The sequence below is a fragment of the Anabrus simplex genome, chromosome 10, assembly GCF_040414725.1.
Source record: "Anabrus simplex isolate iqAnaSimp1 chromosome 10, ASM4041472v1, whole genome shotgun sequence".
Taxonomy (NCBI): domain Eukaryota; kingdom Metazoa; phylum Arthropoda; class Insecta; order Orthoptera; family Tettigoniidae; genus Anabrus; species Anabrus simplex.
In genome coordinates this window covers 31,356,252-31,374,510 of record NC_090274.1, presented here as the reverse complement: position 1 = coordinate 31,374,510, position 18,259 = coordinate 31,356,252, and the positions used below count along the sequence as shown (strand labels likewise).

Below are 18,259 nucleotides of genomic sequence, written 5' to 3'. Positions count from 1 at the left end.
TTTCAATCAATGTGTGATTTAAATTAATCATTTGTTGGCGATAGCATTATGCATTGACGATTTCGCTGAGCTTCAAGAGTACACAATACTTTTGTGGCCTACCAGAGCGTGCACTGCCTTTCACACTGAAATCACCAAGTTTAAATTGTCAAAACCATGTCTCACATGTTCTAATCGATGGAGCGTGTTCACCCTGTGTTTTTACCAGCAAACAATGACTTTAAACAGACGTTTTCTTTTGATTAAATAAGGAAAGCAATGCGTGCCAAAAATGTTCTTTTCCAAGCACAAACGTCAACATGATCACCGAACGATACAACACAGACGCTGTTTGACGGACTCAACTTGTGTGTGTTGGTAGGTTAATGTCAGACGAACAAACTAACGTATGTGTGAAATTCATACGCTGCGTACTGTTCGCTGGTGCCATCTCAAAGTGATACCAGAAAACACTTATGCATACGCCTGGTAAATGTTAAAGGAAATGAGTGAGTGAGTGAGTTAGTGTCTTGTGGCATATTCTGATACCATTCAAAGTGTGTACTGACTTGTTTCTTTCCAACATTCCCTGATAAACACAGCTGAACAAAACTGGGGAGAAGGTGTCTCCTCATCTCAGAGATACTGGCCAGATCCTCCTTCACTGCAGTTGCCCATGGAATGGTACCTTTGCAGGTCATAAGAAGTTCAAGAATTCTCGGAGATATTCTAGTCTGATGACTGTAAAACATAAGATGGCACTTCCTCATAACAAGAGAGAGTTTTTCAAATTTAGAGTAGCCTACAGCTCTGCACTTGACCTCAGGCGATATTCACCCTCAGTATTTCGACGTGGGCTGGGAATCTTTCCTAGGAATTTCCTCTCTTTCATTTGGATACTCTGTGGTGAGTGAAGTCCAAGCATTCAGCAGCACATATGATTTAAGGACATACCGTACTACTATGGTGTAGTGGCAGTACTTGGCCCACAGATAAGTGGATTTACAAAAGTGAAAAGCTGTTTCCGTGTGTTTAACCTAATATTTTAGAGCTTCTTCCTCTCATACATTAAAAGAAATTATCCTTCTAAGATACTGTACTTAAAATGAATGCAATGTTTAGTTTTTTCCATATTCATACTGAAAAGTGCAGTGGTATTATGACAGTAAGACCATTACTTTAGTTTAATCAAAAGATATCTGGAGACCTACAGTTATGCTTCAACCTGGATGTTCAGATAATCTACCATTAGTGCTATTTTATCTGCAAAAGCAAGGCAGTCAAAGTTCACTGCTTTGGAAGAAGTACCCAGCCTAATCCCATTGTTGGGTAGTCTGCTTCTCCACTCACAGATGGCCTTTTCAAGAAAACAGCTGCAAAGAATGAGTGAGAACCCATTGTCCTGACTAACACCAATCTTAATCCCAAAGGATCTAGAGATTTCCCCCATAAATTTAATTTGTGGATAGGTGTGGGTCAGATTTTGTTTGATGATGGAACGAGTCTTATTGTCCAGACCCCATCTCCTTGAGGATATCAAGAGAGGTTTTTTTTCTTTACATCGCACCGAGATAGGTCTTATGGCGACGATGGAATAGGAAACGGCTATGAGTGGGAAGAAAGCGGCCGTGGCCTTAGTTAAGGTACAGCCAAAGCATTTGTTTGGTGTGAAAATGGGAAACCATGGAAAACCATCTTCAGGCCTGCCGACAGTGGGGTTCGAACCAACTATCTCCTGAATGCAAGTTGACAGTTACCTGACCCAAACCGCAATAACAGTGAATAGGCTGACTGAGTCACAGATCTTCTTAAAATCATCAAGAGGCAATATATGTGGTTTGACATGAAGAGATCTGATTTTGATGATACAAATACTCTTTAAAGAAAATAAAAAGCTATTTTATTATTACCATTACTGATATTCCTAGAGCGCATCGTCCGAGTTGTAATACTATTAAATACTCATAAGAACACTCACCCCCTATTAGACCTTTAGCTGCACTGGTCTTCCCAGCATTATCTAGGCCGACAAGAAGTAGCACTATTTTTCTATAACAATTGAAAAAAATGTATGTATTAGATTAAGAATATACTTTTACTCAAACAGAATAGTTTAATACATATATGTCTATAGACTTCTGCTAATATTGTGATAATTTACATAGACTGTCATGCTTTAAAATAGACAAAACACATTGGCGTACTTTTGAAATTCCGATGGGGCGACGTTTCTTCTGGGCTTCAAAAAGTGACAACAATTTCCCATCGCGAATTATAAAAGAACGGACTCGAAAACTCATTTAGGTAAGCACATACACATCGGAAATTATTACAAAATCTACTACACCGAGTTGTTGTGAAAGGAATGTTGATCCTTAAGACGCCATGACATACACAAATACAAAGATTCTACAAGCTTATGGTACAAGGAGAATCACTGCAGAAGATATTTTACTCATGTAAAACCTATTTTTTAAAGTCATATTTAGTCTTCCTCAGCAACTAAATAAACTGTATTTTAATACACGCGCTATGTTTATTGCTGATAGATTAAATGGTAACTACGGTGATTCTTACATATTTACAGATATCTTTAATGACATTGTGAAGATTCCTTGGTTATCACCTGTCCATTGGATACTCTTTGATGGACTTTTACGGATTTCGACGTATTTTTGTTTGGTATATACACAGCGATCATCTGTCAGTGTAATTCCCGATAACTTATTTTATATTTTCGTTCCTTAACTATTTCGCTGGTGGCGAGAGTCTGTTGAACAAAAGTGATCGATTGAAGCTATCTTGCTTTATGTTTCTCTCCAGTACATCTCTCCTTCGTGTCAACTTCTGCGAGTAATTGATCCAGGTATGCTGATTTGCTTGTTCGCATTTACTCAGTAATAAATATTACGTGAGGCTCATCGATACTGTAGATTCAGCATACACTTGTTTATTTTATTGGCCCTCTCAACTTCAGCTCTAAATAAATGGTAGGGACGCAAGTCCTTGCCGATAACCTACATTGGAAGTAACGTTTTACATACTCTGCATATTTCAGTTGCAGTTATTTCATGTAGCGTATTGATCTTTGTTTACTTTTCAGCTTAATCAAGATTTCAACAAGACCCATCAAATGAGAACTAACTTTACTGTAAGTACCGTACCGAACTTAATCAGATACCAGTAACGTCCCGTATGTAATTTTCCGCGTCAGTTGGGGGTTAGGACACCAGTAAGTCATTCTAAAAAAATATATTTAAAAAACAACCCATTAATAGGCCTATACTCCGGGAAGTAAGAGCCGAAAATGTACATGGCTTAACCTTGTGGTACCGAGTGAGGCGCCGAAGGAAAGAACATCAACAATGTTGTGTTCTGCTTGAAAATGGCCTATTGAAACTGAAGTCTTGCTTGATTTAGGTGTATCTATATAGTCCAGGATGCGGTATTAATTATTAAGTGTTGCTTTTAAAACCAATCACCAATGATCTGAAATTAGGGCAGTCACCCAGGTGACAGATTCCGCATCTCCTGTTTACCTAGATGTTTCTTAAATTATTTCAAAGAATTTTTTAAAAAATATGAAAAATAATCCTTGATAAATTATTCCAGTCCCCGACTCATTTTCCAGTAACAAATATTTTCCCCAATTTGTCCTCTTGAATTCCAATTTTATCTTTATATTATTGTGATCTTTTGTACTTTTAAAAACACCACTCAACCGTATTCATTAACTAATGTTAATCCACACCATCTTTTTCACTGACAGCTCAGAACATAGGCATATTGCTTAGTGGAGCAGTTCATCTCCTTACTCCCAGCACAGCACAAAATTTGTAACATTTTTGTAATGCTTCTCTTTATGACACTATTGGCATGTCTTGAAGCATTGATTTTCTAATTATGTTGTGGTTACACAAGTCCTCTTCAATGTTGTATGTGTCAGGTAATAGTACAAAACCCCGATATTTTCACACCTCTGCTCCTTCCTTGTACTCCAATAAATACACTGTCTGAGTAAATGTCATGGGATAGCGGAGCACTGATGCGCTGGTGTGTTTTCCGAGCACCACACGCCCCCTGTGCCAGCGGCAGTTGTATAGGAGACCTTGTGAGCAGTGGCTGTGCATGTGACAGGTGTAACATGGAACATCGTCGTGAGCTGACACCGTTCAAACGGGGTATGGTGGTCGGTGCCCGACGGATGGGAAGTGCGATTTCGGAAGTGGTGCGGGAATTTGGCTTCACACGATCAACTGTGTCCAAGGTGTATCGTGAATGGTTGAATGCGGGTGTCACCGTCCACAACAGACGAACGACCGGACGCAGTGTTGCCAACTTAGCGGATTTTCCGCTAAATTTGGCGAAATTAGAAGACTGTCGGCAAAGAAATATATCATTTAATGGACAACGGATTTTTTGGCAGAATTCTACATTTATTATCGGAATATTTATCCATTTTACGTTTTTTTTAAATTTGCACTCCAGTCTGTCTCCGAGCTATTCCGTATTTCTTACCAGGAGCTATCAGTCACGTGAGGAAAACATGTTATTTGAATATAATGTGAGATCATAGTATCATAAATTTGTAATGCGTGGGGAAAAAGTACTTATCTCTTAGTTGATGAATGACGACAGTTAATGAAACTGTGAGAGAGTAGCGTTTATATTTCTGCTATAAAGGAAGACAGTTTAATGAACTGGCCCGTTTTGTGTGTGGCCCTTGAGGTAGGGGATTCACCTAGTTTGCGCCTGGCACTAAAACGCCTACAAGTTTTAGCTCGCCGGCTTGCATGCAGGGGGTTAATCCCAGTGAAACTCACAGATCAGGTGAGTGCAGACATTTATTATTATTGCTTTTTTTAAATTTCTCATTATTTGAGATTGGATTTCTTGGCGGAATTTTAGTGGATTTTTAGCAGTATTTAGCGGATCTTGAAAATATAAGTTGACAACACTGACCGGACGTCCAGCCACCCTCGATGACTATGACCGGCAACATCTGAGACGGATTGTCAATAGTGACAGACGGGCAACCGTGCAACAAATCACTGCTCGATTCAACACAGGCCGTGCGAGACATGTCTCCCAGTGGACAATCCGTAGGAACATGGGTTCTATGGGGTATGGGAGCCGGCGCCACACACGGGTGCCACTGTTAACCCAACATCATCGGGATGACGACGCGCATTTGTTGTCATTCACCAGGGATGGACACTGGAACAATGGCGTAACGTGATATGGTCGGACGAATCACGATTTCAACTGCACGATGCCGATGGGAGGCACAGTGTATGGCGCAGACCACATGAAGTAATGGATCCCGCCTGCCTCGAAGGTGTGGTCCAGGGTGCTGGTGTCTCTGTTATGGTCTGGGATGCATTGCCCTGGTATGGAATGGGCCCCCTAGTTGTTCTGGAAGAGACTTTGAATGGTACGCGGTATGTTGAGCAGCTCGGAGACCATCTCCACCCATTTTTGGCCTTCCAGCGCCCAGACGGTTCTGCGTTTCAAGATGATAACGCGCCGCCACATCGCTCCCACGTCGCCCGGGAATGGTTCCAGGAACATGCAGCAGAGGTCCAGCGACTGCCATGGCCACCCAGGAGTCCCGATATGAACCCTATCGAGCATATCTGGGATGTCCTGGAACGCAGGCTCTGTGCTATGGATCCTGCACCCACGAACAGACCAGCATTGGCGGCCGCTCTGCAAACCATTTGGTGTCAGTTGCGTCCAGAGGACTACCAGGGACTTATCAACTCACTTCCACAGCGTCTCACTGCAGTTCGCAGGGCCATAGGAGGCCCCACACGCTATTAGGTGACTATCCCATGACATTTGCTAAGTCAGTGTATATCTAATAGTATTTGATGGTGCATACAAGTGAATTGGCGATGGTCGGCGTATATACCGTAACCTAATATTAACATATTATGTAGTATTGAATAGGTGGACTTTTTCATCCTTGTTGATACGCTTCTCTTTTGTCGGAAATCACCTTGAACAGATCATGCTGCCTTTCTTTGGATTTTTTCCAGTTCTTGTATCAAGTAATCCTAGGGAGGGGTCCAATATGCTTGAACCATGCTCTAGTTGTGGTCTTACCAGTTAGGTACTTATTATGCCTTCTTCTTTACAACCTTCCTACAACTCCTAAATACCCTCATAACCATACGAAGAGATCTGTAACCTTTATTTACAATCCCGTTTTTATGATTACCCCAGTGAAAATTTTTTCTTCTATTAACACCTAAATACATAAATATGAGGTATTTTCACGCCAATAGTGCAGCACAGTAATTAAAACTGAGAGGACATTACCTTTTTGTGAAACTCACAACCTGACTTTTCACCCCGTTGACCATCAGATCATTTCCTGCTGTTCCTCTAGCAACATTGTCGAGGTCTGTTTGCATTTGCTCACAGTCCTGTAACTTATTTATTACTTATACAGTATAACATCATTAACAGAAAGTCTTATCTCTGATTCCAGTTCTTTACTCATATCATTTATATATATATATGCATACAGGATGTCCCTGAAAAAGTTTCCAGTATTTACAGAGGGGGCAGCATGCAACAAATGAAGGAAAAGTGTTCTTATAAACACTGTCGTAGTTTATAATTTTTATTATCCGTGTTGATTTCCCAGTTTCGTGTGAACTAGTATCACTGTACTTCTAATGAGGTAGATTAAGAATTTGTCTTACTTATAGTGTTGATTAGGTGGGAGTTTTTTTTTTTTTGCTACGGGCTTTACGTCGCACCGACACAGATAGGTGATGGGATAGGAAAGGCCTAGGCGTTGGAAGGAAGCGGCCGTGGCCTTAATTAAGGTACAGCCCCAGCATTTGCCTGGTGTGAAAATGGGAAACCATGGAAAACCATCTTCAGGGCTGCCGACAGTGGGATTCGAACCCACGATCTCCCGGATGCAAGCTCACAGCCGCGCGCCTCTACGCACACGGCCAACTCGCTCGGTAGGTGGGAGTTTTAATGAAGTCCTTTTTTCACATATAAACATTGGTCACAAACACAATTGGCCAATTGCAGAAACGGTGTTTAGACGATGCCTACGGTTAAACAATTCCTAAGTATGGCTGCCACATTGCAGAGACGTTATTTATCACTTAGACACTGTCTAAAACTGATGTTCAACCAGTCATGTTTAAACACTGCTGAGACCACTGTTTAACCTCAAATGAGAGGTTATGTACCCTTACACATGTAATTTGTATTATCATATTGAGACGATTCCGGGAAGAAAGGTTAGTCCGACGGCCTCTCTGTGGGTCACCTGCTACGAAATCGCAGCAATTCATTTGAAATGTTCAGGAAGGTAGAGCTTAAAATACGATTTCGCTTGTTTCTTGAGACTGACAAAGGGACAGTCTGGTAAATGTCAATTTGAATACAATTCTTGGCAATCAATATATTTAATTATGCATGGGGTGATTTCCAGTTTCTTTGAAATCATTTAAGAAAAGGCTAAGGAAAACAACAGATAGGAAATCTGCCAGCTGGGCGACTGTCCTAAATGCAGATCAGTATTGATTGATTGATTGATTGATTGATTGATTGTAATGTAACGAGATAGCCTATGTGGTTTAAGGGCTAGAAAATAGCAGGAATCATGAGCACCACTATTAATTTATTATGAATATCCTGAGTGAACCTGAAAAACTAGCACATACACGAAGAGCCTGTATAGATAGGAGCCAGAGAGGGATTACCCAAGGAATGTGGCTGGAAATGCGCTAGCCCTCGCTTTTCGCCATCAAGCTTGTGTATGTATCTGCATTTCTGAAAATATTGTCCCTCACAGTCGCAGTGTCCTCAGGTGGTGTCTACCTGCAAGGCACTCAACGTAATTTTGTATTTTGCAGGTGGCAGGTTGATAGCATTTGTCTTTTAATGTACTACATCTGATTAGCGAGCAGTTAACAACTAATAGTAGCTTTGAAAGCTATACACGCTTGTATTCTTTGTTATTTCCACTGGCTGTAGGACTGACGCTAGGTATTTGTGCCATCTTCAGCATGAGATTTCATCCCAGGTAGAGCCCATCTTAATGCGGCAAATCAAAATAGCTTCCGTTATTATATTATTTAAATTTTAATATATATAATTATTATGTTATTTTTATATTCCACGCAGCCACCGACAAAAATAAGGTTGCCAAAATGATTGCTAACGTCGGATGAAGGATACTGCACTAGGAGGAGACTATCTTTGTTTCTTATACTTCAAATGCAGTAAGTTGCAGGTCAATTTCATGCGTCTGTCTGTTGATGATCTCCATCTGTCCGAATTACAAATACATTATCTCATCTCTCTCATACGTCTCGGGGTGTTCATTACTGTGACTGGCTGTTAATGGATGTATATGTATAGTAGAGCTTTGGCATCTGAGGTTATTAACAGATTTTTCTTTCTTCCTAACATGAGTTATAGATTCAGATTGTAAAGATTAATAATCAGTTCATTTGTTTCAGTAGAAAGTAAGCAATATAGCTCTTGCAGTTTTAGTAAAATCAAACTATGTACCAGTGAAGACAAAATCGACAACAGTTGTGGCTATACTTCCCACCAGTCACAAGCTTTATAGATAAAGTAAAGGTGAAGTAAAATAATAATAATAATAATAATAATAATAAACAAGACTGAATATGTGGTGCACATGTAATAATTTTATTGGTTTTACATGACAAATTCTGCCCCGCAAGAGTTATTTTATGTGCTGATAAATCTGTCGACACGAGGCTAACATACTTCAGCACATTCAAATACCATCGCACTTAGCCGGGATCGAAACCACCAACTTAAGCTCAGAAAGCCAGTGAAGAGGACGAGAGAGGGAGGGAATTTATTCATCTATATAAACAGTGGAACAATTATCTCTTCTGTAACACTGCATTGCTCTTATATACCTACACTGCCAACTGACAGTGTTTGGGAGCTCCACCAAAATGTTTCTGAAATTCTGACACTTCTTCCACTTAAAATCTCATATCTTTCAAAATTCGCCTCAAGGTGTGAACACCACACAGAAAATTGATTTCTTCTTGATGGCATTCAAAAGCTTGGGGCATGTAGGCACTTTCTTCTGGACTACATAAAAGTCTTGAATTACATCTCTTATTACTGTCCTATTAAAATAATCACACTGCACTCTTCATTCTTCAGGCTTTGGACGGTGGTTCCCTGGTGTTGATAGTGATGAATCACCAGCTGCGATATTGCGAATTCTACTCACTGTGCTGACTGAAATTCCAGTGTAATCATTACACGCAAATTGACTGGCCTCAGGAAGGGTATCATTTGTCCTTCTCGTGCCTCTTCCCCACATTCTTTGATTACATGTCTGATAACTTCTCTAGCTTCACTGTGGATAGTCTTTCCTTCCTTCCAGAAGGTTTCCATAATAGTAATACAAAATACCACTATAATAACATAAATGTTTTATAATTGAATAAAACAACATTTAATACTTACTCAGTGAATAGTACTCTATTTGCACAAGTGATAGGATTTTAACAATGAACAATTTTATTCAAGAAAGAAAATGAAGATATGTTTTAGACAGCAATAAGAAATAGAATAGTTGATATTTTAAAGTGTTTTTTAAAGCAGATATTTTATTTTAAGGTTTCGGGTGTTGTAAATTCAAGCATCTCCTTAGGAATTTTGACATGTTTTTTATTATTGTTGAAGAAGGGTATAGATCTATTTCTCGAAACATGTACAGTGATGGCATGAATTCAATTAGTAAGCAGTGTATACTAATTGTATAATCAATTGTATTGACAAGTGGACCTCTGTTAGCCCTGTTTCTCACAGGTTGATGAATCATTAATAATAAATACGCATCTAATAGGAACCGAAAATTATCAGATTTATTAACCACAAGGTTGATGACAAGGAATCTCTTATGACGCAGAAGTTTACCAGTCAGTGAAACAAATGAATATTGACAGTGCTTCTGGGCCTGTCCAAGTTTAATTGCAAGTGGTTATGGAACTGAAATGTGTCAGTCAAAGGCTTTTTTCCAAATATAATGTTAACCTGGAGATATGTGCTACAAATATTTAGAAAGGGGCAAACTGTTTTGATTTTCAAATCAGGAGATCCAAATGTATTAGGGTAACTGGTGCCCCATTAACAATAAAATATTTTCAGTATTATGAAGGATAATGGAGAGGATTCTTGAGAGAAAGCTTAGGCCATACATAGATTTATCAGAACAGCAAAAAGGTTTTTTTTTAAATTGTCTTTAACACTTCTCTCTTAAACAGCTGCCTGTGAGATTCATATAAAAAGGAGGAGGGCTGCTGTGTGGCATTCCTTGATGTGTCAAAAGCATTTGATACAATTGGTGACAAACATCCAAATTTGACTTTGAACACCAAATCTCGACATCTACAATGCTTGGAACTGCAACTTATCACGGCTTGATCAGTGTTGAAAATGATGCAGTGTCACAAACATATAAATCTACCCCAACTTGGCAGGTTTGATCCTGGCTCAGTCCGGTGGTATTTGAAGGTGCTCAAATACATCAGCCTTGTGTCAGTAGATTTACTGGCACGTAAAAAGAACTCCTGCAGGACTAAATTCTGGCACCTTGGCGTCTCCGAAAACCGTAAAAGAGTAGTTAGTGCGATGTAAAGCAAATAACATTAATTATTCATATAAATCTGTAGTGGAGTTGCTCAGGGTTCAGCCATATTGCCTCAGACACAGATAGGTCTTATGGCGACGATGGGACAGGAAAGGGCTAGGAGCGGGAAGGAAGCAGCCGTGGCCTTAGTTAAGGTACAGCCCCAGCATTTGCCTGGTGTGGGAATGGAAACCACGGAAAACCATCTTCAGGGCTGCCGACAGTGGGGTTCGAACCCAGTATCTCCCGAATACTGGATACTGGCCGCACTTAAGCGACTGCAGCTATCGAGCTCGGTCCTCAGTTATTCAATGCTGTATTGATTTCATATTAAGGGAGATGAATGATAATGAAATTGCCCCTGAACTTTGATATAGGTCTACACTTGTGGATGATCTCAAAAATGTGGCAGCGCTAGGCTTAGCCGATGATATCGACCTCTTATCTAAAGAAGAAGGTTCCTCTGTAATTATGATAGATGTGATTAACCAATATGTTATGCAGATTGACCTCAATTTGAATCCACAAAAATCAAATGCAATATTAATTAATAATGATGAATGGAAACAGATCACACTTACTGCAGTGAGCAATATACCATTATTCTCAATTGATGAGAAGGAAGAGGTAAAAATTGATGATGAATCTGCCACCTGGACAACAGCCAGAGATCAAAGGCAAATTAATTGTAAATGAGAAGAAGAGTGGAAGAAATCTAACAGTTGGGTATCCACAGGGTATAGATTATCTTCTTCCCAATGGAAGAATGCCATAAAGATGAATTGCATTCTTGTCACAGTTCGAAGTGTTCTGGCAGAAGCCAAGATACCTGTTGCCGTGGGTGAAACGAGATTGAAACTCTTCACATTCTTGGTTTCTATCGAAAAGGGGAGTTCTTGAGAAAGAACGGCATCATAGGCTCAGAATGAGGATGGCTGACTGCTTTAGAATACAAAACGGTTTGAAGTTCATGAAGAAATAACCTACATGTCAACGGAAGGTGCAGTTGAATGAGCAGTAATCATCAGTAGGAAATTTCAGTAAAGGAGTTATCAATCTAACAGTCAGATATCAGTGCGATGAAAAGCAGTCCAAAGCAGTCTTGCTTTCATGACTCGGGACACAAGTATACAATTTGAGAAGTTACTCGTATGTTATTTCGTGCACGTGAAACAATCTCAAATTTCTCCATAAATAGTTAGGATTACATACATTTATCAGAACAGCAAAGAGGTTTGGTCTACAATAATAATAATAATAATCATTGTCCATCAACACCAAGCTTAGGCATTATTGTTCAGTCATTTGCCCAGAAGCTCTGTATGCAGCAGAATGCCTTGCATTGAACAGGGTCTAATTAAAAAGTTAGATGACAAAGAAAGAAAAATCCTGACAGAGATCCTAGGACCAATCAGAGAAAGTGGTGAGTACAGGAGACGGCATAACAGTGAACTGTACCTGCACGTGGAAAGGATAACATGACACCATTTAGAAATGGAGGATTAATTTTTATGGCAACATAACACGTGTGAACCCGCAGAGATTGATCAACCGGATCTTTTCCTACTTTGTAAACAAGAAAACCAAGGGACCCTGGTTCACTGAAGTTGAAAAAGACCTTCAAGAAATAGGGATCACACATGAAGACACCCAGGAATGCGTTCCTCTCCAGAAGAAAGTTCAAGCATACCAGCAATTCCAAGAAAAGCCGAAGTTGAAACGAGGCAAGAAGTGGACTGATGAAAGAAAGGAGGCTCGCAGAAAACGAATGTGGGAATACTGGGAAAGAATTAAAGCTCAAGGATGCAAATTGTTGAAATAATATGCTCCCCAGCCAGCCGAAACAAAGCAGAACAGAATAATAATACTCACTCACTCCGCAGACTTCTGAGGGATGTGAAGTTCCCGTGCCGATCTCACAATCCTCTTCCATCCTTTTCGATCTTGAGCCTGCTCTTCCCAGTTATCAATTTGGAGAGTCCGGCATACCTTGTTGAGGGGCTGCCTGGCCGAGGCGGTAAAGGAGTGCTCGGTTCATCTGGAAGGACGTGGGTTCGATTCCCCGTCAGGAAGTCTTAAAATTTAAGAAACGAGACTTCCACTTTCGGAGGTGCACATGGCCCTGAGGTTCACTCAAGTCTACACCCAAAATGAGTACCAGGTTAATTCCTGGGGACAAAGGCGGCCGGGCATAGAGCTAACCACTCTACCCCACCAAGTGCTGAGGTTACGGATAGGGGAAGCCTTTACCTTCCACCCCTCCAAGGGCCTTCATGGCCTGTACGGAGATGACTTTACTTTTTTGCTTTTTGCATACCTTGTTGATCTCCTTCTTCCAGGTGCTTTGGGGTCTTCCTGAAGGTCTTTTCCCATTAAGATGTCCCTTGTATAGATCTACTGGTGCTCTGTTATCCTGCATCCTCAGTACATGTCCAGCCCAGCGCAGTCTGTTGGACCCTATCACACCCATTATAGTGTGTTGTTGAAAGAGGGTGTAAATCTCATAATTAGATCTTTTTTCCAGCTTTGAGAGATAGGATTGAACCATGGGCCAATTATTTTTTCATAGACTTTAATAATAATAATAATAATAATAATAATAATAATAATAATAATAATAATAATAATGTTGCTGTTGTTTTAACATCCTACTAACTACTTATACAATAATCAGAGACACTGAGGTGCCAGAATATTGTCATGCAGGAGGTTTTTTGCATGCCAGTAAATCTACCTACACGAGGCTGGTGTATTTGAGCAGCTACAGATACCATTGGACTGAGCCAGATTTGAACCTTGCAACTTGGGAGTCATAAGTCTATTATCTGAACTACTCGGCCTGGCCAGTTTGAACTTCGTACAAATGTTTTGGTGGATATGTCAATTGCTTTCTTGAAAGATTCCAAATTGTACGAAACCACCCATATAACATAAAATAATTGCCAACCAAATGTATGGGAGCAAGTTATGGAATTGTAGTTCTCAGCCAAAAAATGAGTGAAGTGCTGCTAACGACACAAAACAAGAACCAAACGTACAATGGCATGATATTAGGAGGGGAGAAGTTGAAAAGAGCCGAAAGCTTTAAATACCTGGGAAATGTAATTGAAGAAAATTGAGGAAACAGGATGGAAATCAATGAAAGAGGAAGGTGTGCAATTGGATTCTTTAAGAGTGTGGGAGGATTGATATGGAACTGGGATGTACCACTGATATGTAAAGGAATTATCTACCAGACTTATTTTGTGCCAGTTTTGACGTATGTATCAGAAACATGGATGATGAAGGAGAGGGATAAAAGTAGAATAAAAATGAAATGAAATGACGTATGGCTTTTAGTGTTGGGAGTGTCCAAGGACAAGTTCGGCTCGCCAGATGCAGGTCTTTCAATTTGACGCCCGTAGGCGACCTGCGCGTCGTGATGAGGATGAAATGATGATGAAGACGACGCATACACCCAGCCCGCAAGCCAGTGAAATTAACCAATTATGGTTAAAATTCCTGACCCTGCCAGAAAACGAACCCAGGACCCCTGTGACCAAAGGCCGGCACACTAACCGTTTAGCCATGGAGCCGGAAAAAGTAGAATAGAAGCGGTGGAAATGAAGTTTCAAAGGTGTAGAGTAGGTGTAACGAGAATGGACAGTGAATGAGAGAGTTTGCGAAATGGTAAATGAGGTATCTCTACAGAAAAAGATAGAAAAATCAAGGTTGCAGTGGTATGACATGTTAAGAGAATGGGAGAAGAGTTAGAAATGGAGTTGAAGGGAAGGGGACCTAGAGGAAGACCAAGGGACAGATGGCTGTTGAACCAAAAGAATTGTTTTATGATCTTATACAATCTTAGATTAATGATAGTTTGGCTTATGATGCTCACGAAAAGAAGCGAAACATGTACCATATAAACATCATAATAAATATGTAAGTTTGTACTATATTTTTATTGTATTGAAAAGGTGGCAATTGGCAAATCAAAGGAATTGTATCACAAGTAGATCTTCAATACGGACAAGGAAAATGAAGTTTATAACCTGCAATTAAAAAAGAACATCGGGGCAAGCGGAGAGAACTGGACAGAAGTGACTGAAGAAAAGTGGTGGATGGACAGAAAACGATGCAGAGGCTTATGTCCCAGGCTGACCCAACTTGTGGTTGGAAACTGCTCCAGATGATGATGAAATAAATAGAATCCATCTGCGGGATAGCTGCCCAAAAATAATAAGTACTGCATTTCGGTGTTTTCTTTAAATTTCAGTGAAGATTAATTATATATATTTCTTCTTCTTTTCTTCATGGGGCCTCTAAATATTAGTTCATAATTAGTGTCGACCTCTAAGATCTTTTGCTACCATGTTTTTCCTTCATTCCCACCTGGATATACCTGCTCCCTTCACAAAGCTGCAGGTTGTTCTTATTGGGTCGTCTTGTATTTTTTCTCTCTCTTCACCTGGTAGTTCGAGAGTGGAGAGTCTGTTTCTACCCAGCGCCTCACATTCGAAAAGTATGTGTTCAGCTGCTTCCTCTGCTTCATTGCATTTCCTACATATATTGTCTCTTATTACTCCAATTCTATGTAGGTATTTTTTCAGATGGCAGTGCCTGTCAACAGTCCTACTACCCATCTTATATTTTCTCTGCTGAGTTTCAGCAGTTCTTTAGTATGCTTTTTTGTTTGGTCCTTTTATCAGTTTTCCATTTGTTTCTTTTGTACCCATAAATGTATTTTAATATCTATTGTACTAAATTTATCTGTAGATTCATCAGTAGGCTGAACTTTTGTGGCTGTTATCCATAGTGGATTTTCTCTCTTGACATTTAATTTACTGTTGCCCTTGACAGACATCAAGCAGAGTAAAAATCTTGAACGAGTGCTACCACCTCACCACGTGTGGGAATTGGGTGAACGAAATTTGAACACAAGCAATAAAAAAAATAGCAAAGGTGTAGAGATAATTGGCTTTGTTAAATTGAAAATGTGGTGAATTAGTTTTAGAGAGACCCTTGTAGGACCGCTCTCCTGGAATTTTTTCAGGAATAAGAAATGTTGTCTGCCTCTGTGTGTAGTGGTTAGTGTGATTAGCTGCCATCCCTGGAGGCCCGGGTTTGATTCCCAACTCTACCACAATATTTGAAAAGTGGTATAAGGACTGTAACGTGGTCCACTTAGCCCCAGGTGGTAAACTGAGTAGAAGGGATTTGATTCCCGCCTCAGCCATCCTCGAAGTGGTTTCCTGTGGTTTCCCCACTTCTTTTTCAGGCAAATGCTGGGATAGTATCTAACTTAAGGTCAATGCCGCTTCCTTCCCTCTTCTTTGCCTATCACTTCCAATTTCCCCATCCCCCACAAGATTCCTGTTCAGCATATCAGGTGAGGCTCCCAGGGCAATGTACTGGTCCTCATCCCCAGTTGTATCCCCATGACCAAGTGTCTCACGCTCCAGGACACTGCCCTTGAGACATTAGAGGTGGGATCCCTCGCTGAGTCCGAGGGAAAAACCAACCCTGGAGAGTGAACTGATTAAATAATAATAAGGAGAAGTGTTATTTACTTAATTGTTTTTCGCTGACTTTCCTAATCATATACTGTATATGATATATGATTTGAAATAGAATTTCAGATTATTAGGTCATGTTGGCAATGAGATGTTGAGTACAGAACAGTGGAACCTGAACCCACAACCTTCCAATTTTGTGTCGGATGCTCTACCAATTTAGCTACAGTGGCCAAGGTCATATTTGTTCTCTTAGAAGGGATCTGAGCTACAAGTCTGATACTCCTGCAGAGTGCGCTATTTCAAGCGATAGTTATTTTTAATTTCCACAGGTGCATCGTTGTACTTGAAATACACTTTCAGCTACAGTAGCCAGATCTGCAGATCAGATCCCTTCAGATTTCAATTGGTAGAGCATCCAGAAGGTTGTGGGCTCGGATCTCACTGATGTGCGGGTTGGCCATTTTTGTTCAGTACTTAACATTTTTTCGGCATGTACTATATTATGTACTCAACATCACCTAATAAGCTGAAAGTCTGTTTCAAGTACAATGCGGTGATGAAAAATAAATATTCACTTGTTATAAATTTGTTTTGTTTCTGTATTCCAGCGACCTCCAGCCTCACCCAAGCCCAGGCCACACATACATCATATGGATGAAGTGGAAGAAACAGATGTTATGGACGTTCAACGGTCACCCCGTCTACCTCGTCATACACGTCCATTAAATGAGGCTTACGGTAGACAATCCTCGCCACGTGTGAAGAAGCGCAAACCAAGGTCACAAACCGGGCAAGAATCTGATGAAGACAGTACCTCAGATCAGGAAGATACGAGCTTTAGTATTGGAGGATTACCGTACAAGCCTGAAGGAGCTTTACCCGTGCGTCACGACTTACGAAATCTGACTAAACAGATCACTGGCAGTAAACCTAAGAGTCGGAATATAGAGGATGGAATGTTAATTTTCATTTTTCTGTGTTTCTTGGTTGTGCTGTTTGTGGTTCTTGTATCATGGGGGTATCTCTCACCATCAGACAACAAGCATGAAAATCTTGAATTCTCAACTGCTGAATATCAACTGAGGAAAGAACTTAAGGTTCTGAGAGAAAAATTCCCTTCACAGGCAGTTAATCTGTGGAGTTCTTTTATGGGGGGAATCAAGAAGATTGTAGAGGATGAACCTAACAAGCCGTCAGTCTTCTTATTGCTACACCAGGAGGATAGAGGCACATCAGAATGTTTGGCGAAAGAGGTTGGGAAGGCAGCTGCTAAGTTTCTCAAAGATGGGAGTCAAGATCTTGTCGAGATTGATGGCTCAGAGCTGAAGAACAACAGATCTTTTCTTGAAGATTATGGTGTTTTTACTGATCAGTTTAGGTCTAGCATGGAGAGAATTGGTGTGATGATAGTTAATAACCTTCAGGAAATACCTGCAACCATTGCACAGACATTTCACACATTTTGTGATGAAGTGAATCCTCTGGTGGAGAAAGCAGTATATTTCTTCACTCTGAGAACAACCAGCACAAGCAGGAAATCTCCTGTTGAAGTAGCTGAAGAAACTCTCACCAGCCTTTGGAAGAATCACCTAGATCGTGACCGAATGGATCCTCTTATTGTAAGAATGACCAGTGAAGTGGTTGTCATTAAACAAGAGGAAAAGACACCTTGTAAGGAGTGAAGATGGCTAGGAATCTTGGAGATAAGCAATTTTCCTTGAGCCAAAGGAAGTCTTGTAAAAGCATCTATGGAGCTACCATGAAGTTTGCAATTTTAACTTCTGGGAAAAGGCTTCATTTAAGTGCTGATCTGTTTTTGTATTCTGCCGTGCTTTACCTACAACAGAAACCAATTTGAAGGCACATTATGCTGATGATAGTGACAGGGCGGGGAGGGGGGGAAAAGATCAGAATTGTTATCTGTTTGTCTCATAGGATGGCTTTAAAAAGCTTGGACAGCCAAAATAGAACATAACGACAGTATGTTCCCTTTCATTCATGAAGTTCAGTGTGGTTTGGAAAAATTGGTGGTGATGCTTTTTTGTTGTGACAAATCATTGCATCTATTTCATTTATACAGACATGCAGGTCACCTATTACAGCATCATTTCGAAAGAACTGC

At 40.3% G+C, this 18,259-nt stretch overlaps 2 protein-coding genes across 3 annotated transcripts in view; one reads left to right on the top strand and one right to left on the bottom strand.

The window, feature by feature from the left end:
- Positions 1–2,245, bottom strand: part of LOC136881781 (ADP-ribosylation factor-like protein 13B) — a 45,651-nt gene extending 43,406 nt beyond the window's left edge. Inside the window, exons 1-2 of the mRNA XM_067154219.2 lie at positions 2,184–2,245; positions 1,958–2,028 (exon numbers count right to left, since the gene is read on the bottom strand). Coding sequence (XP_067010320.2) covers positions 1,958–2,028; positions 2,184–2,245 — 133 coding nt within the window. The remainder of the gene's footprint in view (positions 1–1,957; positions 2,029–2,183) is intronic.
- A 394-nt stretch (positions 2,246–2,639) lies between these two features.
- Positions 2,640–18,016, top strand: TORIP (Torsin interacting protein). Of its 2 annotated transcripts, XM_067154863.2 has the most exons (3): positions 2,640–2,845; positions 3,083–3,130; positions 16,746–18,016. In XM_067154863.2, exons 2-3 carry the CDS (start codon positions 3,113–3,115, stop codon positions 17,817–17,819), a joined length of 1,092 nt encoding a protein of 363 aa, XP_067010964.2. In that variant the 5' UTR covers positions 2,640–2,845; positions 3,083–3,112; the 3' UTR covers positions 17,820–18,016. The 2 variants fall into 2 exon arrangements, with proteins under 2 accessions (XP_067010964.2, XP_067010965.2); XM_067154864.2 differs by lacking the exon at positions 3,083–3,130.
- The last annotated feature ends 243 nt before the right edge of the window (positions 18,017–18,259 follow it).